This window comes from Trichechus manatus, unplaced genomic scaffold (assembly GCF_000243295.1).
Source record: "Trichechus manatus latirostris isolate Lorelei unplaced genomic scaffold, TriManLat1.0 scaffold00213, whole genome shotgun sequence".
NCBI classification, from domain to species: Eukaryota; Metazoa; Chordata; class Mammalia; order Sirenia; family Trichechidae; genus Trichechus; species Trichechus manatus.
Genome location: NW_004444149.1, coordinates 720,024 through 743,542, shown reverse-complemented (window position 1 = coordinate 743,542; position 23,519 = coordinate 720,024). Strand labels below are relative to the sequence as shown.

Here is a 23,519-nt window from a genome sequence, read left to right as displayed (position 1 = left end):
GATACCACCCTTTGCTTCCCGCCTTCAAAGAGCGGCTTCTTTAGGGATGGGAGCCCAGCGGATGCTAATTCTTTGGGGAACAAGTAGCTGAGCCCAGGACACTGGGACCCACACCTTTTCGCAGCCCCATCCTATCTGGCGCCACACCAGGAGCTGGTCTGGGAGCTGGAAACTACAGAAGCTGCACAAAGTTACCACGCCCTTGAGTTAAAAAAAATCCCTGGTGTTTATAGCACTCCACAGTTTACAAAGTGCACTTCACAGGCATTGTATCATTTTAGGTTCTCGAATGCATAGGCATGTGTCAGGCACTAAGCCAAACAACAATGGATGAGGCAGTGCATTATTTAAAGGAGCTTTCAGTCCTATAATAGAATCTAGAAACCAGTACCTACATTTCTAGGTAGATGAGAGAATGCTATACAAAGAGGCAGATTCCTGAGACACTTCCAGTGGAGAAGGATATACAGCCACCAAGGCAGGGCAGGAGGAAATTATGAAAAGTTTTATGGAGGGAATGTTTTAGGAGTGAAACTTTGAATGACAGGGAGGGTTTCAAAGATAGAAATAGGGGTGCAGAGCAGTTTTTTGTCTTTAGCCCTCTTCTTCCCTAAGTGTTCCCCCAGCTAAGCTCATCTATTTTCATGCCTTCGACAACTAGCTGTAGTAAAAATAATAACACTTACGGGTCAGAAACAGTTCTACGTGATTTATATGTATCATTTATTTAAATCTCATGGCAGCCCATTTTACACGTGAAGCAACTGAGGCATGGAGAGGTCAAGGTACTGTGCATGCCAATGTCTCCAGTCTAGACCTTGTGCTGAGTCCCAGCTTCATCCATCCAGCTGCCTACCAGATGGTTCCTCCAGGTACCTTGTAAAGAAGTGTCATCTTCCCTAATCAAAAGCCAATGAACTCTAGGGTTGCACTAGGCGTCCCTATGAATTTGGGCCTTTAGAGCCAGATCCCTCATACTCCTGACCACCCTACCCTACCCAACCTCTCCTTGGGGAACAAGCAATGCATCCCCGCTGTGATGCCCCAAAGAATGTACCAATTAGATTTCGCTTGTTCAAGTTTAGTACAAGGCTTGTAGAGTCAAACAAGCCTTTACTGAAATTAGATCACAGCTAGGAAATACATTTCTGGTTCATTTAACTTACACAACATGACTACTCATATGCAGCATGGGGCCCTGTAGACAAGTCTCTCCTTGCCTGCCCCCACCCCTCCCCAGCCAGGCTTCCTCCATGGTCCTTAGACTTCCGATGTCCTGAGGACAGCTTCTTCGGGGGTTACCGACACCATGAATGGCTTCGCTCCTCCCTCTCCCTACCTACAGGGTGACCTAACCCTTGCTAACCTGAACAAGATGACCATCCATCAATACTGCACAATAGTTTTCACATACACCTCCAACTCAACATATCTAAAATGAAACTCACCTCCTACCGACTTACCCGTCTGGAACCACAGCACCACCATCCAACCAGTTTTATAGTCTAAGCACAAATGGGTGGCGCAGTGGTTAAGAGCTCTGCTGCTAACGAAAATGTTGGCAGTTCAAATCCACCAGTCGCTCCTTGGAAACCCTATGGGGCAGTTCTACTCTGTCCTGGAGGGTTGCTATGAGTGGAATCGACTCCATGGCAGCGAGTTTGGTTTAGTTTGGTTTAAGCACAAATTTGGAAGTCATCGATCCTCCTCCCTTTCCTCCCCCCTCCACCAGGCAATTCCCAAGTCCTGTTAATCTACCCCTTAACTATCTATTAAATTCATCCTCTTCTCTCCATCCCTTCCTTAGGTTTAGGCTCCCGTTATTTTTACTTGCAGGGCATCCTGACTGGCCACGTGCCTTTAATTCGGCTTTCCTTCCAACCGTTCTCAGCATTACTGTCAGAGGGAGCTTTCATTGCTAGAGCTTTCTGAAGTGCAAATCTGATCAAGCCCTTCCTCTACTTAAAATCCTTTGATGACCAAGTATCTTCAGAATAAAGTCCAAGTTACAGCAATTAAAGCCCTTCACAATGAGGCGTCTGCTTACCTCTTCAGGTTTATATGCCATTCCTTGGACCTGAAGGCACCATTCTTTCTCTGCATACCTTTCCACATGCCATTCCTGCTGTAAGAAATGCCTTTCCCTCTCATATTTGCCCGGGGAACTCCTACATGTCCTCAAAATCCAGTCCAAACATCTCCTCCTATAAGAAGCTTCCCCTGATCTCCGTTAGTTTGGATTTGAACGTACCGCATCTCTGATCTCTTATATGCTTCTTACGTGGCATTTAACAGACTGTTGACTCAAGTGTTAACTGTTGGTTTGCTTGTCTCTTGTCCCCACTAGACTATGAGTGAGTTCCCTAGAGGCAGGAGACAACTGTTTCTCTGTATATCCCCAGTGCCTAACACAGGGTTTCACACAGAGTAGGTGCTTAACAAGTGTTTCTTGCATTTCAGACAGAAGGATGGTAGGAGCAAACATCTGTTCAAGGAATGGAGTGGGCTGCCTGATCTGTGTAGAATCCAAGGGATGCGCAGGGGAGGGGCATGGACTAAGCCTTGGCAAAGGGGTTGGCCCTTTGAAGGCCTCGGGAGCCAGGCCAAGGAGACCGGACTTTATATGGTGGGTAGTGGAGCACCTTGAGGAGGTTAGATTATGAGAGCTGGGCCAAAGATGGGGACGCTGGGGTCAGAGAAAGCAGGCAACTATTAGCTCTGTTTTACAGTTGACGAACAAAGGCTCAGGGAAATGGTGACTTACCCAAGGCCACACAGCTGATAAGTGGCAGAACTAGGACTTGGACTAGTTCTAGACTATGCTAGGTCCAAAGATCTTGTACCACACCCCTTGTATCACAGCCGGTATGCAGATGGGATTTCAAGGTTGTCCAAGTGTGAGATGGATATTGCTTCATTCAGGATAGGATAGATTATATTGCAGACACAACACCAATACCTCTGGTTTAACACAACACATTTATTTCCACTTCACACAAAGTCCACTATGGTGCTGGACAACACCTTGAGGTGGCCTAGCAATCTAAAGTGCTTCGGTTTTATAGCACTTCATCTAAACGTGTGCTTCCATAATTCCCACAGCAGGAAAAGCATGCTTGGAGAATCACGTACCAGCTGTTAACTGCTTCTTTTCACAAGTGACACACATTACTTCCCATTACAGTCCACTGGCCCAAACTAGTCCAATGACTCCACTTGACTACACAGGGGCTGGGAAATATAGTCTTCTGTGTGACCACGAAGGGGAAGAAGACAGGAAATATTTGTGAGCAATTGTAATGCCTACTCAAGACTCCACAGAGTGATGCCTATAGGGAAGTGCAGTGCGATGAATCGCTTTTATATGACCTTTCTTGCCATGGTCTTGTAACTTCCACCAAATGACTGGGTGGGATTATGCAAATAAGGTGTTTGTGGCCCACCAAGGGAATTGGATAGCTTGCTAGCTAATAATGCAGATAAAGTGCATGGCACCCTTGTGTGGGTGGGACCATGCAAATAAGGTGTATGAAACCCTAATGAGGGGATTGGTCAGTTTTGCTATCCCAGTAGGCTTAAAATGAGCCATCCTAGAGGCTGAAAGGGGGGACCTCACTACCACCAAGAAAGAAGAGCTGGGAGCGGAACATGTCCTTTGGACCCAAGGTCACAGCACTGAGAACCTCCTAAACCCAGGAGACAGAGAGCTGTAACATTGGAGAAGGTGTGAGATGGTGAGAAGCAGCGGCAGAGAACCAGCAGCAAAAGAACCAGGAGACTGGCAGGAGACAGTACGGTGGGCTTCCCAGCCCACGGAGCGAGAGGTGAGTGCCTTCATGCAGGAGGCTTGCTGGCAGAATAGGGTACCTCTGAACACTTATCAGTGGAGCTAAAGAGCTTTGTTAACATTTGCCTGAGCAGGGCAGAAGCCAGGCCGGCCCAAGAGGCCCGAGGGGCCGAGGGCCAGGTAGAGGCCTGCCTGTGAGCACAGCTGAGAAGCTGTCCTGACCGAAGGACTGTATCCTGAGTCGTTCCTGATCCTGAATTGTAACCTGATACATCCCTAATAAACCCCATAATCCTGAGTATTGTCTGTGAGTTCTGTGTGGCCATTGCAATGGATTGTCAAACCCAGCAGAGGAGTAGAAAGTGCCATGGGAGGGATGGCTGGTGTAGGAATTGGTAAAAAGGTTAGAAAGAGGAGGTATGTTTGACCTCCACTTCATAGCAATCAGCCTTGGGCTGTTGCTCTAATAATGACTCTCTCTCCTTCCCCTTGTGAAGTTACATGAGGAAGTCGGACGCTGCCACCACCCCATTTTTACAGTTGGCGCCATTTTTTTTTTTACAGGAAGGAAGGGCAGGCTACACAGTCTGAGGAATAGATATGAGACGTACAGAGGAGAGAGGTTTTGCTCAGGACTTTGCTGTTGAGTCAGGTCTGTTTTGGTCACCTCAGAGAGCGGTCCTCTCGTCCACGGGCATGGCTAGCTGGGGTATATACATAGTACCAGTGGGTTCTCATCTGTAGCAATGTCTGGGGAAGCTTGGAAACTGTAAGGACAGAAAGAAAGGAAGGCCTCCCTCAAGTGGCTGTTGGCAGGAGGCCTCAGTCCTTCGCCATGTGGGCCTCTCTACAGGGCTGCTTAAGTGTCCTGCGATACGGCATCTGGCTTCCCCCAGAGCGAATGATAGAGAGAAACAGAAGCCACATCTTTTATGACTTAGCCTCGGAAGTCACATACCATCACTTCTGCCGTTATTTTGTTGGTCACACATACCGACCCTGATTCAGTGTGGGAGGGGACTAGACAGAGCATGAATACCAGGCAGGAATAACTGTCGGCCAAGTTGGAAGCTGCTACCACAGGCAGTCAGCAGGAGAGCTTCATCTGGAGGATGTCATCTTCTTAACTCCTTCCTGGGCAGCTCATCTTTCCTCTCTGCTCCAGCTGAGGGAGCCATGAGCTGAAGTCTGCAACGACCCTGTGAGGGAGGCAGGGCTGGTACAGATCGCTGCATTCTGCAAAGGAGGAAATCTAAGGCTCAAAGGCACTGTGACCTACCTGACTCCTCTGTGCCCTTACAGCAGCCTTCGTCTGCAGCGCCCAAAGCATGAACCAGGTGATGGTGATTTTAGGCATTTGCAGGCCTGTCTCTGCCACTGTCTATGGGTGCCTCACTCCATCTTTGACTCTGCAGCACCCAGCCGGGCCTGGCACAGAGGAGTGGCCAAAGCCTGTTAATAGTGAGCCAAGTCTGGTGCGCCTCCCTCACGGCAGCTGCCTCTGGCCCCTGGCACACCTTTGCTGGGGCGTGGGGAGGCGGTGTAAGAGCAGCCCACCCAGCCGAAGGGCACCAGGTGGGTGTGTGGGGCCCTCTGGGATATGTGAGGAGGGGAGGCACTGTTAAAGACTTCAAAACAAAGCGGAAGGGCAGATTCCCCTGCTAGAGTGAACTCCGTGGGGGGCCACGAAGGTGTGGAATCCATCTGTGCCTGACATGGTACCTGGCAAGTTTCTGCTGAATGAAGGTTTTCAGAAGTTGAAGGTCTTCTACCATGCTATATCCACACACCAAATAGCATCCTGTGCCTGACCTGACCTTGAGTGGTATTCCTGTCATTCTTGTGTCCCAGGATCCCTCCTGCAGCTTCTAACTGGGCAAACCCTGCCCAGTCCCGGGGCTACCACTACTTCTGACAGAAGTACCTGTAAGAAATTCTCATCCTGGAGAAGTGAGCTTGGGAGAATCCCACCTCAGGCCACCTGGACGTGCCCTCCCCGGCAAGGCAGGCTAACCACCACCGTTCCTGCTGAGGTGGAGCTCTGGCCTGGCACCCTGGTAGAGCCACACAAGCCATTCCTTCCCCCCATCAGCCGACCGTACAAGAAACCAGAGCCCAAGCCGAAGTATCAGAAACGTGTATTCTTTCTTTTAATAGTAAACCTCTTTACAACAAATATAGTGAAAGAGTTTTCAAACAAAACTTGTAAGAATCTCGAGGACTTTGTTTTTTCTTATTGTGTAGAATACTAAGAAAGCATCACCATACAGCACGAAAAGAAATATTGAAAACAAATCAACAGCCACACACTTGGACTCGCCCTGCCCCAGGACCCAGGAGGAGCCCCAGGGGTGTGGGTGATTGTCAGGTTTGGGGGTGGGCACCTCCATGGCCCATCCCTGCCCCTCCCTGCCTCCTTGCCCTCCCCTCCCCTCCCTCCCTCTGGGACTTAAATGGGAAGATTGAGAGAATCCAGATTCTCCATATAACATTCCAGCCCCCCCCAACCCCCATACAAATCCCATTCCTTCTACCAACTGCTTTGGGGGTGGGAAGAGGTGGCAGAGGGGAGAATGAGGAGATCCCAGGCTCCATGACTCCTCCTCTCCAGCAAAGCCTAAACTCACCCCCCACCCCCCAGGGGATTCCAAAGAGTCAGTTAAAAATATATAGAGATATAGATATTTCTAGATACACTTTTACATCATTTCTCTCTCTCCAAACAAATAAATAATCAGCAAGAGAAGGTGCATTAACTTCCTTTCTGTCCAAGGTGGGGGAGGGTTGGGGTGGGGGTCAGGGGTCAGTCTCGCTGCACTGAGTGCTCTGTTGGTGTGAGGGGAAATGGTGTGTTCCATTAGGGGCGTCCTCTTGCCCACTGTCCCTGAACGCTGTGGGAAACCTGGGAAGGGGAGGGGCATTGGATGACTCCAGTGGTTACTTTGGCAAATGCCCAGTTCTTCAGAGGAGGGAGTGGGTGGAGGCAAATTTGGCTTGTGAGCGGAAGAAGAAATGAAGTCCCCACTTGAGGTCTGGGTTCCCAGGGACTCATTCATCTTGCTGGCCAGGAGCCCCTACCCTCAAGAGAAACCTTGGGATACTGAATTGCAGAAATGTCACACATTCATTCGCAGACCAGCCCCTGCCGCACCCAGGGACAGAGAAGGACACATACACAGCCACACATGGTAATCAAAAGCCAGGTTTGCCATTACAAGGCCGAGGGCAAAACTGGTGAATATTGCACCATGAACTGCAGGGGCCTTCACCCCCACCCCGTGTTTAATGGTGGCCAAGCCCAGCCTAGAAAGCTGGGCAGACTGATGGTGGGAATAGCCTGAGAAGGGAAGGCCAGTCATTCAACGTTTATTGAGCACCTAGCATTCAATCATTCACCCAGTCAGCATTTAACAAGTGCCTACTACGTGCCACGCACCGGGCAAGGCTCTGGGGATGCATGCACGCACAAGACCACACCCTGGCTTCTTTCAAGGCCCGGATCACATCTCATCCATTCTTGGAACTCCTCCAGAAATCTGCAGGAGAGGTGGGAAGACCGGACAAGCTGGGTGCCCCATGAGCGTGGGGGCTAAGCTGCGAGGAAGGAAGATCACTGCCCAGTGAAGAAAAAAGCTTCAGGGAGGAAGAGAGACTTGAGTTCTCTGTCAGGGATCAGAATACTGCCAAGAGGCTGGGTCACTGAGGTGGGCAAGGACAGCTATTTACCACACGAGAAAGCAGGACTGGGCAGGGGGAAGAGGGTACTCCAGGAAAGGGCGCTGTGTGTAAAGGTGTGTGGGAATAAGTGGACAACTGTGGGTGGGGGCAGGTTCCCAAGGGAAGCCCTGGCAGAGGTAGGGTGGTAGGGAGAAGCAGAGAGGGCCAACTACCAAGTCCCCTCTAACTGCAGTTAAGAACAGGTCTGAGCTGAGGGAAAGGGCAGATGAAGGAGCAGGCAGAAGGGAGTGGGGCTCAGGAAGGAGGATCAGAGTTGGAAGGCAGGGCTATGTGGCTGGGAACAGCCACCTGTCCCTTTGTAAACACACAGCCAGGCACACACAGTCAGAGAGATGCCCTCAGAGCTCCAAGCACACAGAGATTTGTATACACCCAGACAGGCTCAGACACACACACAGGTACACCCACACCCACACCCACACAGGTACACTCAGACTCATAAATACAGGACGCCTTCATGAACACACTCAGGTACTTGTGTGGTCACACACACCTTTCTGCTTCTGGGTCCTTCCCTCTGTCAAGTGTCAGAATACTGCAAGCGGCCGGGTCACAGAGGCAGGCAAAGACAGTCATTTACCGCAACACCAGGCCTTGTCTAACTCTACGCTCCAGCCAGGATGAAACTCCAAGGGAGCGCTGCTCCCCTTGGGCAGGAGTGGGCTTGCGTGAAGGACCTGGGCAGACCCCTGCCTGCCTGCTCATGTCTCTCCAGCCCAGGCCCCTTAGGGCGGAGGGTAGTGGTGGATGGGGCTGGGGGCCTGCCCCCTGCAGTTTGATCTGTGATCCAGCCTGAGGTCTTGGGACCCCATGCTTCGCTGCCCCTGGGCCCCTTGGCCGCTGCCCCCGCCGAAGAGGCAGAAGAGAGGGGCAGACTCAGGGGAGGGGAGCAAGAACAGCAGAAGAATCTCGTCTGTACAGTACGGGCCGTTTGAGTCATTATTATTACAATATACTTTGACAAAAATAGAATCTCATTTCATATCAATACAACAACAACGACAAAAAAAAACAGTTTCCTGGACTGTTACACCGCTAACGTTTTTCCAAAGGTCGCTATTTACAATTACAGTAGCCAAGAGGGAAGCTGGGATGTGGCCTGGGGACGGTGGGACAGGAGGTAGCGAGACAACGAGGGTGCCGAGAGCAGGGAGTGGGGTCTGGAGCGGGCGAGCTGGGAGGAGGCGGCATCAGGGAGGTGGGCCTTCCAGATCTCATCTGCCCTCCCTCCCACCCCCACAGACCATCCCAGTGTCCACTCCTCTGGGTATGTGTGCGTGCAAGGAGTCCCCTCACTGACACCTGGCCCTGAATGAAACGGCTCTGGGGGTACACCTGCCTCCTTTCTGGTCCTCAGGCTCCCAGGGAAGCCCAAGGCGGACTCTCACTGAGCCAGCTCACTGGGGCTCCTCTCCCCACGTCTCCCTGCACACGGTGGCCAGCTTACAGGCTGGCGGGCACTGCGGGACGGGGAGCTATTGCACTGTGTATTTAGAGAAAAGGCCGGGGAAAGGCGGGGGCCCGGCTCTCCCCTGCCCCAGCCCTTCGGCCCCTCCTCGGCCCTCTCCTCATGGCTGTCTTTCTCTCTGAACGTGCTTCGAGAGGGGTCCCCACCCAGCCCCTCCCTCCAGCCTCTGACTCCCTGACCCTACTCTCAGCCAGCACCTGCACACCTAGGGGGTGCAGCTGACAGGAGAATCAGTGAGTATCCTGTGGGTGCGTGGGGGCGCTTGGGGGGGCCAGGCTGGGGCCTTCTGCCCCACGTGCCTGTGGCCACGTGAACAGCCCAGAAGCAGAGCCTCTGATTTCAGAACCCCCGCCTCCCTCCCCACTGAAACACAAACCCACATTAAGTCAACTTTGGGGTTTCAGTCTGTTGTATGGTTTTTTTTTGTTGTTTGGTAGTTTTTTTGGTTATTTCCCTCTATCTGGGGGATGGGGGGGGAGGGCTCCGCGTGCAGGGCTCGGCACCTGTCCTTTCCCAAGGCCTGTCGGGCTCCCCACCCCGTCCTGCAGCATATGTGTACAACGTGCAAAGTGTCCCCCCCTTTCCTGCAAAAAAGAGGCCCCCCAGCCAGTGAAAACGGTGGGGGGCATAGAAAGAGGGGATGGAAGCATCCCCCTCTCCGAAGCGAGAGTCCAAATTGAGAAAAAATATAATAATAATAATAATAATATAATAATAATTATACACAAATGTAACCATCAACAGGACACGGAGCACAAGAAAGGAAGTGGGGTCGAGCGGGAGGAGCCCAGGACAGGGAGGGGTGGGCGGTGAGATTGTCAACTCTTCATCAGGGAGGCTGAGAGGAGGGGAGTGGGAATCGTCACTTTAATGTCTGTGAAGAGAGGAGATGGAGAAGGGGGTGAGAGGGGGTGGCCCAGGCGATGGGTGTGCACCACCCCCCTTCTCCCCAGTAGGACCAGGACTCAGTGGCCGGGCCAGCTCTGAGGGGAGGAAGTCAATGAGCAGAGGGACTGATGCTGGAGGGGGCAGGAGATTGGCCTTTGTTGGGGGAAAGGGGATTGGTGCTGCCTCAAAAGGGCTGGTAGAAGGGCTAGCTGGGCACAAGGCCTCTCAGGTGGGAGATAAGACAGGTTGGGGGCACATGGGGTGGTCCCTGGGTGTAGCAGACACTGGCAGACAGGAGGGGTGATGCTACAGTACCCAGGTATCGAGCCGCATCCTCTTCACAGCTGAGCCCTCAGCCTCAGGCTCTGGGGCCGGGCGCAGCAGGCCCAGTGTGGGCCCGAAGTCTCCCCGTCCGTCGTCCCGGTCCCCTGTCTCATAGGAGCCTCCGGCCGGGCTGCCGAGACCATCACCAGGCTCCGGGCGGGCAGCTGGGAACACAGCTGGAGGGGGAGGCGCAGGGCTGCGCTCACGGCTCGGGGACACAGGTTCTGACTTGATGCTGATGTGGGGGTGGGTGGTGACTGTGAGGGCAGCACCCACATGGGGCAGGGGGCTGCCCGGGCTGGAGGCAGGCAATGGGGATGGGGTACAGGGGATAAGAAACAGAGCGGGTGAAGGACAGAAAAAGTAATGGGAGACAGAGGGTGGTGGGAGGGGAAGAGACAAGTGGATGGAGACAGAGAGACCAGGTGAGAGAGGTCAGTGACGGGAAGAGAAGGAGAATACGTAAATTAGTTTTCTGTCTATCCCATTTCTGTCAGCTTCTGCAGACCAGGGTCACCCCCACCCCCACCCCGACCCCCACCCTGGGGTTAGGAAGGGGCTCAGGATGGGTCTCCTAGGCCTGTACAGGTGACCCCGGCCGCCTCACGGGCTGGCACTGCACAATCTGCACAGCCGCACAGATTGTCTGCTGACGACACGTCCTTGTGGGGAGCCGAGCTCTCAGGAGGACACTCCTCCCCTTGCTCCTCAACTCTCCCTCCCCAAACATCCACATGGAAAACCTCCCAGACTCACATCAGGTTGCTGAGAGATACGGGGACCAGGTGGGGCTGTTGCTGAGGTGGCTGTTGCGGCTGTTGCGGCTGCTGAGGCTGCTGTGGCTGCGGCTGTTGCTGTGGAGGCTGTGGCTGTTGCGGCTGCTGGGGCTGTTGTGGCTGTTGCCAGGCGGTGACGTTGCCTAGTGACAGCCCCCCAGGCGAGCTGAAGGCTGGTAAGGAGGAGAGCTCTGCACTGGTCAACTGGTAATCTGTGGGGTGGGGGATAAGGGAGAATGAGCCTGGAGTGGGAGGGAGAGGACCTGAGGCTCTCGTCGGGGAGCCACCTCCAGGACCACCACAGAGCCGAGGAGGGGGAGTACTTAATGACAGACGTGAATAATTAAATAAACTCATCCGAAATCAGTGAAGGTGGTACTCATAGTTACATGAATGCAAATCATAATAACCATGAGGTACTATTTTAACCATCATACTGGCAAAAAGTAGAAAGTGTGATCACACTCAGTGTGGGTGAGGCTGCAGCCAAGCGAACACTCTCATCCCTGTAGGTGGGAGTTTACATTTTTGAGAAGCAATTTTGCAATATCTATCAAAATATAACACGCATATATCCTCTGACCTAGCAGTTCTATCACCAGAAATTTATGCTATAAAAAAAACAGAAAAAGATAAATATATATACACACAAAGATACCCATTGCAGCATTATTTGCAAAAACCAAAGCAAGCCAAAAACCAGGAAAGCTTCTCATGTTCTTATCAATGGCATCTGATTAAATGTATTATGGTCCATCCACACAATAGCATACTATGTAGTGATGAAAGTTAATGAGGTATGTTTTTTACATAAGCTAATACGAAAAAATCTCCAGGGTAATTACCAAAAGAACAAAGCAAGATGAGAGGCGGTCCATTTATATGGGGCAGAAGAAATAGGACAGACATAGGAATGTTCACGGAAGCAGAGAAAATGTTGATGGAAGTTCACACAAGCTACTGGCTTTTATCTTGGGGATCCAGGACTGAGAGTCAGAGAGGGAGGATCAAGAGAGGTGGTTTTTTTCCCACAGTGTTAAACTTTTTTTAAAACCATGGAAGGTATCACTTTTATAATGATAATATAAAAAAAACCAGAAAGAAGAAAAACAAAAGGTTAATAGGGAAGGTCTAATACATGTCTAAGGTGGCTCAATGATTAAGTGCTTGGCTGCTAACCGAAAGGCTGGCGGTTAGAACCCCTCCAATGGCTCTGGTGGGACAAAGACCTGGCAATCTGCTCCTGTAAAGATGACAGCCTAGAAAACGCTATGGGGCGGTTCTACTCTGTCATATGGGGTTGCTATGAGTCGAAACTGACTCGACAGCACCCAACAATAACAACATACGTCTGTCATCCCTTCAGTCAAGTTTTCAGGTGCCTTTCGGAGGCAGAGAGGAGTCACAGTAATGGTGAATCGGGTGAATCGGGGCATTACAAGCAGATTATTTTAACTACCATTCCACCTTCTGCAAAGTTCCCGAGTCTCCCAGAGATTGTCAATACACAGGTCGCAGGAAGGGTTCGAGCTGCTGCGCCCACACACATAAACACGCAGAGGATGCATGCTGGCCACCCAGCTCCTCCCGCCCCTGCCCCTGAGCAGAGGAGCCTGCAAGAGCGGAGGGGCTGCAAGGAAACACGCCTGGGGCATAACGAGCCAGGGTTCTGGCAGAGCTCCTGATGAGATGGCACTCACTCTTTTCTAAAATTTCTATCTTCATCCAGAAACTGTGATGTTTACGCCATTACAGGATAAACAGAACCATGAAATGTTTCACCATTTACAGAGCACTGTCGTGTTTCACGTTGCATCCTGTTTGGGACAGTTGAGACAATCTGTCCCTGAGGAACACAGGGAGACTGCATAGTGATGGTGGGAGGGCATGTGTGATGAGGGGAGCACGTATCCCCCCATTATCCCAACACTACACCCCCATGCTACTATGCAGGGGTCATCTGCTCTGGCTCTCTGTTTTTATGCAGAGAAGGTAGTATTATCTCTGCAATATAGCAGTGAGTTAAAAGCATGAGCTATGAGGTCAAACTTCCTGGCTATCTCCACTTACAGGTTGTGTGACCTTGAGCAAGTTACTTCTCCTCTGCCTATAAACTGGAAGCAATAATTCTACCTACATCAATCAGCTGTGGTGAGGGCTGAAGGAGCTAACACACATAAAGCATGTACAACAGTGTCTGGCACAGAGTAGCCTCTCAAAAGAATTGCCTATTATAACCATTCCTTTACAAATGAGGCGACTTGCCCTCGGTCACAGAGAAAGCCAGGGGCACAGCCACAACGAGGCTGCAGGTCTCCTTATCACCTTTGAATCTCCCCTAGAGATGGCCTATGCTTGCGTCTGGCCTTGTAACAACATTAGCGGGGGCTCCGATATGTCTATATTTAAAAAGCAGAGTAAGGCCAGAACAGGGCCCCTAGGATCAAATATTTCCAAGCTTTTGCTTTACAAACAAAGAAGCCAAGCCAGGAACAGTGTAGTGCTCGCCCAAGGTCCTCACCGAGTGAAGGCAGAGACACAACCTCCAGTCCCCCACTGTTCCCACCATACTCCAGCCCTGCCTGTCGGGAGGCCTGGCTCCCCCAGGCCAGGAGGAATGCAGCCCAGAGGCCACCTGGCAGCCCACTGGGTCTGCTGCCAGGGTGACCACAGCCAGACCTCTCAGCCAGTGTCAACAAGGGGCCAGGCCCATCCCTTACCCAAAACATTACCATAAACCAGATCACCTCCAGCTGGAACTTGAACTGGGGCCAAGGACTGTAAACAGTGAACACCTAAACAGCAATCTGTTCGTTGGGGTTTTGTTTATACACCCAGGGTCACCTGAAAACACCTGCTGTTTAAATTGAGGTCTGCCTAACTACCCCTGTAGCAAGAGCAACTGGAGCCCTGGTTTCTGAGAGGATATGAGAAATCACACACACTTCCCAGCAGGACAGGCTCAGGGTCAGAATCTGCTTTCACACCAGACTGACAAGTAAGAGTCTAAAGTCTGGTCTTGCTGAGGGTCTGTTCTGGGCTTCCTGACACCAGTCAGCCTTCCCCTCTGCTCCACAAAGACTGGCAGCGGGAGCCAAGAAGATGACGGCCCAGAGGCTTGGCAAAAAACTCACCACTAGGGGATTCCCAAATAACAAGAGCTCCCGAAAGATGACTTGTGCAGCCTTTCGCCACCGCACCCACCCCACCCACCCTCAAGAAGCCAGCTTTTCTAGTTGGGCCCCAGAGCCCCAGATGGCAGGGCTGGAAGAGCCTCAGAGCCCTCCTGTCCACCCACACCTCCCACAGATGAAGAGACAGCCCACAGGGTGGGGCCATCTGAAGAGCTCCTCTCTGAAGCTGCCTGAGGACGTGGTAACCCAGGGGTGAGCACACAAGTGGGCGCACACACGAGGCACAAGGGGTTTACAGACACCCGAGTGGGAGGATCCAGACACAGACGCCCACGTGAGAGTCTGGCCCCTCAGTATGAGGCAGTTCCTCCAGCTCTCTTACCTTCCACAAGAGGTCCCTAAACACGGGGCTGGGTTCTGGCTTTACACACAAGGGGAGGTGGGCTTCTGTGGGCATTTGTACTGGTGTCTGGAATCTAGCATGGTTCACCTCTGCTGTGGGGGCTTGAGGGGGAAGTGTTTAGGGGTCTTTTGGTCCAGTCTGACCTTGTCACAGGAACATCCCTAACCTAAACCATTCACACGTGGGAACCCGGAGGAAGACAGAGGTCTCCTCAACTGGGAACGGCCCAGATTCCCAGTCACAGAAATGCTCTGAAACAAGGTGACAAGGCCTTTGGCACTGGGAAACCCTTCCTGACACAGCATCTCAGAGCGCAGGCAAGGACGGCCGAGAGTGTCACAGACTGTTCCCAGGCAGGTGTGAGTGGGTAACACAGACCAGGAGGACCCTGGGGATCCAGGACAGCCTGGGGACTGGGGTCCTGTCTGAATTCTTCTACCCAGAGACCTTTCCCATGTCAAGTGACTCTCCGCCTTCAGATCCCCCTCCCCAACCCTCACCAGTGTTCGATTTCCTTCTTCCTCATCACTCCACCACCAAGGCATCATCAGGCTGAGAGAGCCCTTTCCTATTTCTCCACCCTGGCCTGGAGTCCCCTGCAAGGCTTCTCCAAGAAACTGGACACATCTACCCTGACCATGCTTCCTCTCTGGCCTCCTCACCCTCCCTGGTTCTTCTCTCCCTCATCCCTTCACTCTCCTCCAGGCAGTCTTGCTGAACTGACCATGACCTCCGCACTCCCCAGTCCTGGAGTCTAGAGCTTGGTCTGCCTGAATCATCTGCTTAACCCACTTCTGTCCTGTTTCCTGCTCACACTGGAGGCTCTCGAGGATGGGGACCGGGGCCTCCCTCCTCCACTAGGTCCTATATTAGAAACAGAAAATGTCAAGTTTGAATTTCAGATAAAACAATAAATACTTTTTGAGTGTCTGTCTGTCTTTGGGACATACTTTAACGTATTTTTGGACATACTTATACTAAAAAAGTATTTGTTGTTTTATTTGAAATTCAAATTAATTGGGCATCTTATATGTGTGTGTATATATATATATGTCGTTGTTGTAGTTTAAGTGAAAGTTTACAATTCAGGTTAGTCTCTCATAAAAATATCTATACATACATTGTTTTGTGACCCTAATTGCTCTCCCTATACTGTGACAGCACACTCCTCCTTTCCACCCTGAATTTCCCACGTCCATTCAACCAGCTCCTGACCCTCTCTGCTGTCCATTTAGTCTCATGCATCTACTTGAGCTAAAAAGCACACTCTTCACGAGTATCATTTTATGTCCCACAGTCCAGTCCAGTCTTTGAAGAGTTGGCCTTGGGAATGGTTTTAGTTCTGGGTTAACAGAGAGTCTGGGGGCCGTGCTTTCCAGGGTCCCCCCAGTCTCGGTCAGACCGTTAAGTCTGGTCTTTTTACTAGAATTTGAGTTCTGCACGCTGCCTTTCTCCTGCTCCATCAGGGATTCTCTGTTGTGTTTCCTGTCAGCGCAGTCATTAGGGCATCTTATGTTTTTATGTACTAAATCTGGCAACATTAATTAGGTACAGAATCCCCCCAAACAAGGGTCTTCATCAGATTGAGGCATCCCCCAGGGGATACCCAGTGTTCCTTCTCTGGTCCCTCACCTACCCGAAGCCCAAGTGCACACACACACACACACACCACTTGAACACTCACCTGTGTTGTAGGCTGTGGGCATGGAAGAGAAGGGGAGGCCCTGGCTGAGTAAACTTGGTGTTGCCACGGAAACCACTGGGGTGGTGAGGGAGTGGGTAGACTGGGAGACCCCAAGGCGCTGGGCATTGTTCTGCACAAGGAGAGAAGAGTCTGTCAGGAGATGCCAGATGAGTGGACTGCCTTATCCAGGCGCTTCATCCCAAGGCTGGGCTGGGGGCCCTAAATCCTAAGGCCATGGTGGGGTCCCTTAGCATGGAGGCCCCCAGAGATGCACAAACCCACGCTGGTACATTCACAGAGACACTGAGATCCATGAAAAGGAACATGCACACACAGATTCATTCAGTCCTACACCCATGCAAACAGGAAGACACGGATGCTGGTCCTGTGGCCCCAACATCAATGCGGGACCTGGTCTCTCTGGACAGAGTATGGGAAGGGACAGACACCACTCTTCTCCTGCCCGGTCCCTCTGGAGTCTACTCTCCATCCATCACACTGTAGCACACATCCTGGGAGAAACGTGCTGGCATCTGTGAGGGGAACGCGGGGCCTGGCGTGGCGTGTGCCTGCGTGTATGCACACACGTGTGTGGGGCTGTCAGCTCCATCTGCCGCTGAGTCACTTGTTTATTCCAACTCCATGCTGGGGCCGAAACTGCCGCCGTGTTGGCCGCCAAAGCCTGCCTGCCTTTTCCAGCCTCTCTGGCCGCCCGTCAGGGAGCTGGGGAGGGAGGAGCCCCCGCCCCACTCCTGGCTGAGGGTGAGTAGATGAGAAAGAGAGGATGTGTGTGTGAGAGAGAGGAAGAACCAGTGCCTGTGAGGTGGGCTGGCTTGCTCGGCTCCTCCTGGAAAATCAATCTTGCTGTCCGGCTGGCATGCCTCCTACGGACGTCCCTGTCTTGGGTTCCAAGAAAGCTCTACGGGCCTGAGTGGTGTTAAGAGGGGAGGTGGGATCCAGCTCCCTGGTCCAATGGCCTAATCCAGGCATCCTGGGACAAATCAGGGTGGGACCTCTGAGGCCTGGGGCTGGCCTACTCTCCTTGGACACACAGAGAAGGTGTGTCTGCAGGAATGCAGCACCGTACAAAAGCACTACGTACACGCAGGTGCACACACATGCATGTCTAATCCCTGCCCCCCTACCCTATGCACCTCTGGATCCCGCTTCGCACTGAGCTCAGCTCCTGGCAAGGAACCACATAAACAAACCACACACACTACAGGCACAGGGTAAAGGACAGGGACACACATCTACTCCATGCTAGGTGACCGCACAGTAATGGGTGACCCAGAATTCAAAGCCACGGCAAACATCTCACAGCCTCACTTACCAAATCTAAATGGTCCTCAGTCTGAGAGCAGAAACAAAACCAAGGGGATGGCTGAGTTTCCGGCCTCTGCCCCCACCCCTCCCACACACCCCTGCCCCCACAGCCATCCCATCCACCTCTCTGTGGAGGAACAGGATGGCTCTCCCCAGCAAAGCACATAAAGAGGCAGAGGGAAGCTAGGGAAGGTCTTCACTGTCCTGGCTGATTTCCAGAAGGCACTGTCTCCCAATCTCCACCAGTCAGGAAACCCTCCCAATCTCATTCCCATCCCTCCTGCGGTGACAGCAAACCTCTCCTATCATCCTCCCTATCAGAGAACCTTCTCTCCCACCTCCTGTCCCTTTTTACTGCTCTTGAGGCTGATACTTCTGTGTCCCAACCTCTTGTTAGGTCCTCTGGTGAAGAGGAGCTCATGAAAGGCCATGCTTGGAAGTCCTAACTGATGGTTTACCTTCATCTGTCCTGCTACAGGTCTGCTCTGCGTTCCCCCATTCCCACACTCCCCAGCCCCGACACCTACTCACCAAGTGCTGCATTAACCCCTTTCCTCCCTGGGAAGTGATGACCCGAAGGTCGGGCTTGCGGCTGGGGGCTCCAAGCTGGGCGCTGTGGGTGGGTGGGGGTGGAGACTTGGCAGGGATGACTTTGTTGAGGCTGTTGCCATTGGCCACCGGGAGGAGGCCAGGGGAAGCCCGTGCACTGACATAGCCATTCCCTGGAGAATGGAAAGATGAGCATAAAAGGAAAAGCATGGGCCTACCTCTCCGTCCTGTTAATGGCCCCCATGCCTTCACTCCTGTCATCCAGACCCTCTCGAAGCAATGCTCCGGCTCTGAGTGGGGGCTGAGCTATCTGACTTTCCCCCTAAAATCATCCTGCCTTGGGAAGAAGGGGAGGAGAACACCCCTTACTCCCGAATCACTGGGTTCAGCCCCTACCTCTATGCTACGTGTGGTGGGGCTGGGCTGGGGCGCTCTGAGGTCGGTGGGAAGAAGTGGAACACAGTCATTACCTCCTCTCCCCTGCAAAGGCCAAGAGGTTCTTCCACAGCCAATCCTCTCCCCACCTTTTCTCTCCTTTGGTCTCCATAGCCAGGAAGCCCAGGACCTTCAGATCCCACAATTTGCCCCCGACTGATCCAGCCCACAATCACCCAGGATGAACAAGGGCTGGCGGCCTGGAATCTGGGCCTCAGTGAGGATCCTGGTCACCAGGACAAAGCACCAACCACTGGGATCGCTCCCTCCCCATGAGCTGAGGAGGCCATAATTTGGATCAGCATGTGACAAGAAGCTCACAGCTCTGGGGATGTGAGCCATTCACTGGGGGTGGCGGTGTGACTGGCATTGGGACATTGACATTACAGCTGCCACCATAATTAGATGGGCAAGAACTCCCATAACAACTATCTTCTACATTTGTTCTACACTCCACAATCTACAAAGGGCTTCCACATACACATTATTTCATTTAATCTTCACACTAACCCTGCGAGGTGGACAAGGCGTTTATTTTTACCAGCCCTGTTTACGGACAAGGAAACTGGAGGCCTGGTTGGCAGAGGTGTGGTGACTTGTCCAGGGCCACACAGCTGGCTGGAAGCCAAGCCAGGGCTCTCACTCGCTTTCCACTTGCTAGGCTCAAGGGTCACTATGTATCAGTTTCCTGAAGGTCTGCAGGTATTTCTCTGGCCCTCTCCTTGGAGAAGGAGGAATATTCATCCATCCCCCCGGTTTTCTGACCCCAGAACACAATTACTGCCAGGGAGGTGCAATGTGGTACCTGAGGGATTCTGAAGGCCGGACATGTGGGGGTGACTTCAGTCAGAAATGCCACCTTGCTCTGTCCCCTAAGAGCATGTCGTGCCCTGAAAGTGTGTGGCCGCTACCATCCCAATTCCCGGATCACTCTGGGAATGGCAGGAATGTCAGGGTGACGTCAATGGTGACATTCGAAGTCACAGTCACCCAGCTGGACAACGGCACAGGGCAGGAGGGGCTGTCAGCTGCTGAGGGTGGGAGGGCGGCCTTTCCTCTGTGGTTTGTGGATGTGTGATCACAAGCGCACAGCTAATGTCCGGCTAGCTCTGCAACAGTGACAACGTACACACGCGCGCATGTGTGTATGTACCTGTGTGTGTGTGTGTCTGTCTGTGCCGACTGTCCATCTGGCCAACATCAGACATTTCATCCTCTACATTGCAACCAGATGTGCCCCACTCAACTACAAACACCTGGATATTCCCCTCCAGTTAGAAATATTGATCCATTCCCACAATTTGCCCAGAATTTCCTGAGTCTACATCTCTTCTGATCATCCACACCAATTACTACTACAAACAACAAATCCAGGGGCTTCAAAATCCTGACTCTGTATCCAGCTCGAGCCCTGGGATCTCCCCCTCCTCCTACCTAGGTCCTTGGGGACCCTGGATCCGAGGCCACTGAGCAGGCAGGCCCACCCCATCCCCAGGAAGAAGAGCAGCTGCACTCACCAACGGGGCTGGGACAGGCTCCATTAGCACTGCTGAGGTCTCCCCCCAGCAAGGCCCCTGAAGGTGAAACAGAACCATGATGAGCTGACAGGATTTCCTGCTTCCAAAGTGAGTCTTGGGGACTCAACATGGAGAGGGGACCCCAGGAGAAGGAGTCACAGTCCCTTCCTCAAGAGCCACACAAATGAGGGAATGCCATGGTGGGGAAAGGGAAACAGTGACCACTGAGAACAGAATCCCAAAGTCCCCCCCTCATCTCATCTCCCTCGCCTACTCACCCACAGTCCACTCACCTGCACTGGCTGGCCGCTGGGGCAGGCCGGGAGATACACTGTTCCTCTGCAGTGCTGGCTGCTGGGGGGACAGGAGTCGAGGATCCGTGAGGGATGACGTCACCAGGGAAGGGGTGACCAGGGAGCCGCTGGGATTGCTGAACTGAAGTGAGCTCTGATTGGACACGGGCACCGTGACAGGCATGGCAAAGTTGGGGGCCGGGACAGCTGACTGGATAGAAAGATGGAGGGGCAGGGTCAGGCCAGGTCAGCTCCTCACCCGAGACCCACTTTGCCTGGGAGGGCAGGCAGAGGTTCTTCTAGTTTCTGGGCTGTGTATCCCAGGGCCAACAGCTCACTCTCCCTGCCCTGTACCCTCTTAGAGTCCTGCCAATGTTCTTCCTTGGTGGGAACGCTCTGGGGCTCCAGCTCTGGCCCAGAGGATGAGAACACAGCTCTGCTCACCACAGACAGGACCAGGGACACCTGGAACCTGAGTGGAGGTGGGTTAGTCCTCAGCCAGGCAGGACACACAGGAGCACGTTAGAGGCCCTGAGTACAGACCCAAACTCACACACACAGCAGTCAGAGGCCTGTGCCATGGATCGGGGATACTTCATCGGCAGTCTCTCATCCCTCTGGCCTACTGCAGAGGGCGCTCTCCTCCACCTCCCTGCCTTCCCCCTTGGCTGTTTCTGTTTTCCCTAAACAATCCAACTGGGGACATCAGAGCCAGCCCACGGGGCCCTCTCCCCAGAAAAGATTTGGACACACGGCACACTCTCTCCCTTCCTGCTACCTAAGGATCTCAATCATCTACACACTTCTGGCTGGTGAGGGACACAGTCCAGGCCTCTCCTGGCTCATACTCCATCCAAGATGAATCCCAGCAAGGGTCACAGGTTTATCACGACCAAGGTCAGAGATTCCTCAGTGGTCACCAACAGCCCCAGCATGGCTCAGAGCGGAACACCCATCAGAGGCAGCCGAGAGGGCCGGGCCGGGTCGCAAAGCCACACCATGCACCACAGGGAGGCTGTGCTCCATGCGACTACTCACGGCCAGTCTATAACTCTGCATCATTTTATCAAACTCCTCGTCTATCTTTCTATATTTCTCCTCCGTCTGGGGGGTCAGGGCAAACACCTCGTCCACCTCGGGGCTCTCACAGTCCCCATGCTTCTTGTGCAGCGCCTGGGGGGAGGGGCCGGAAGGGGGGGCCGACAGAGAGTGAGTGAGTGGGGCTCACCCCATAGCGCCGGAAGAGCCCGTCGAGCTCCTCGCTGGAGCGGCGGTACTTGTCCTCCAGCAGGGGGCTCTGCTCCAGCGAGTCCTCCCCGTCGGGCTCCGGGCTGTCGCAGCCGTTGAAGCCCTTCTTCCTCAGGGTCTGTAACCGCACTGCTGTCAGTGGCGTGAGCATCCCTCCCACGTCAGCTTCCAGCCCTTTCCTAAGACCCCCCCACCCCGTACTTCCCCCCCATCTCCTTCCTCAGGGCTCCCCAGCACCTCCCCAGCCCCGTTCCCCAGTGTCACCCTCCCATCCCCAATGACAATGCCTTCTGGGGCAGTGTGTGAAGATCTGGTTGGTGGGGGAGGCAGCAGAACATCTGGGTCATGTGGGAAGTGGGCCTAACCCAGCGGATGCAGTTGGCAGGGAGACATGTGCTTCTAAGATCATGGGTGGGGAAGGGGCTCCACGGGGGCTGGGCTGAGGGGCTGACCACCCTTTGGCACCTCTGGTCAGAAGGCACTGAGGACTCCCCAGGGGAAGGCAGTCAGGGCTGCCTCTGCCCATCTCAGTCCCTGCACTCAGCTTTGGAGAAGAGGAGCTGACCCTGGTAGAAGGAGTCCCTGGGGACACACCACACTGGCAGCAATAGCGGGAGAGAGAGATGGAGACAGAGAGAAAATAAAACGTAGACAGGCAAGGAGGAAGTTAGCATTTACTGAGTTCCTACTGTGGGCCACCGCTGTGAGCTGCCCTTGCCCTCATGCCCGAGCATCTCACACACGTCCACTGCGATGATCTGAACACAACAGGCACGTCTTCGTGGGTCTGGAGTAGACCCCAAAGCTGCCTTCTCCCACGCTCAAGATATCTACAGATACTTGTTATGTTGTTAAAACGAATTCAAGTTTTACACTCTAGTCTAGAGTCAATCTGTTTTCTCTGATATAAAAATAAGGGAACTTCCTCCAAATCTTTGAGTTAAACTCTCATTCCAGGAAGATGGGTGGGTGAATTCCTGGGCACCCTCTTCGTTGGCGCAGAGGTGCCGTACCTCAGTGTGAGAAGCAGAAACTGGGCTATCTTGTTCAGTTCACACAACGCCCTTCAAGGCAGGCACTTGGCCCTATCTGTGGCGGTGGACACCAAGGCTCAAGGGGGCTATGCCACCTGCCCACAGCCAATAAAGGCTAGGGCTGGATTCCAAAGCCAGTGTCCTCGACAGCTCACAATGTCAGCTCTCTGCGACACAGAAAACAGAGCCACAGGGACCCTCACAGAGCAGGAGAGATGGAAACAAAGAGAGAGACAGAGCACAGCAAAAGCCAGAGAAGTGGAGAAAGAGACAGAGAAAGGGAAATAAAACACGAGAAACAGCGCAGAGATGTTACGTCACTCCTGACAGACATGATGAGAACCTTGCAGAGCCGCTGGGGTGGCGGGGGGCGGGTACAGTAGCCCCACCTGACAGCTGGGAGGCCCTGGCACTGGCCTGTTCACTTACACTGCCTCTCCTTCCTCCTCAGGCGCTGGGTTTGTATGAGAGGATGTGGGTTTGTGTGTGTATGCGCACACAGGTGAGGGCCGAGGCAGGGCAGGTATGCATGTACGTGTGTACAGGCAGTTACTCTGTGTACGTGCTGCATGGGTACAGGTGTGTGGCTGTAGCGGGAGGGTGATGCACGCGTGAGGGGGCCCACCTCGATGATGTCGGCGTTGGTGCGGCTCTCGTGAGGCTCATTGTACTCTGTGTACTTGAGCAGCACCTTGTCCATGTCGGTGCTGGCATACTGGAACAGCTTGTTGGAGTGGTTGAAGATGATGAGTGCGATCTCGCAGTCACACAGCACACTCAGCTCGTAGGCCTTCTTCATCAGCCCGAACTTCCGCTTGGTGAATGTCACCTGCAGGCGAGCAGGTGGGCGGCCAGGTCTGGCTCAGTTAAGGCCTGCCCAGGAGTCCCAGCCTACAGGCAGCAGAACATAGCCCC

The 23,519-nt window shown here is 53.1% G+C and overlaps 1 protein-coding gene across 2 annotated transcripts in view; it reads right to left on the bottom strand.

The window, feature by feature from the left end:
• Positions 1-8,434: 8,434 nt before the first annotated feature.
• Positions 8,435-23,519, bottom strand: part of MEF2D (myocyte enhancer factor 2D) — a 32,545-nt gene continuing 17,460 nt past the window's right edge. The window contains exons 3-12 of one of the 2 annotated variants that reach the window (XM_004388478.2): positions 23,230-23,433; positions 21,551-21,688; positions 20,323-20,533; positions 20,030-20,086; positions 18,060-18,250; positions 17,536-17,556; positions 16,203-16,332; positions 10,962-11,193; positions 10,197-10,503; positions 8,835-9,867 (exon numbers count right to left, since the gene is read on the bottom strand). In XM_004388478.2, coding sequence (XP_004388535.1) covers positions 9,856-9,867; positions 10,197-10,503; positions 10,962-11,193; positions 16,203-16,332; positions 17,536-17,556; positions 18,060-18,250; positions 20,030-20,086; positions 20,323-20,533; positions 21,551-21,688; positions 23,230-23,433 — 1,503 coding nt within the window. In that variant the 3' untranslated portion in view covers positions 8,835-9,855. Of the gene's footprint in view, positions 9,868-10,196; positions 10,504-10,961; positions 11,194-16,202; positions 16,333-17,535; positions 17,557-18,059; positions 18,251-20,029; positions 20,087-20,322; positions 20,534-21,550; positions 21,689-23,229; positions 23,434-23,519 lie in introns of both variants that reach the window. The other variant, XM_004388479.1, reaches the window with a different exon arrangement.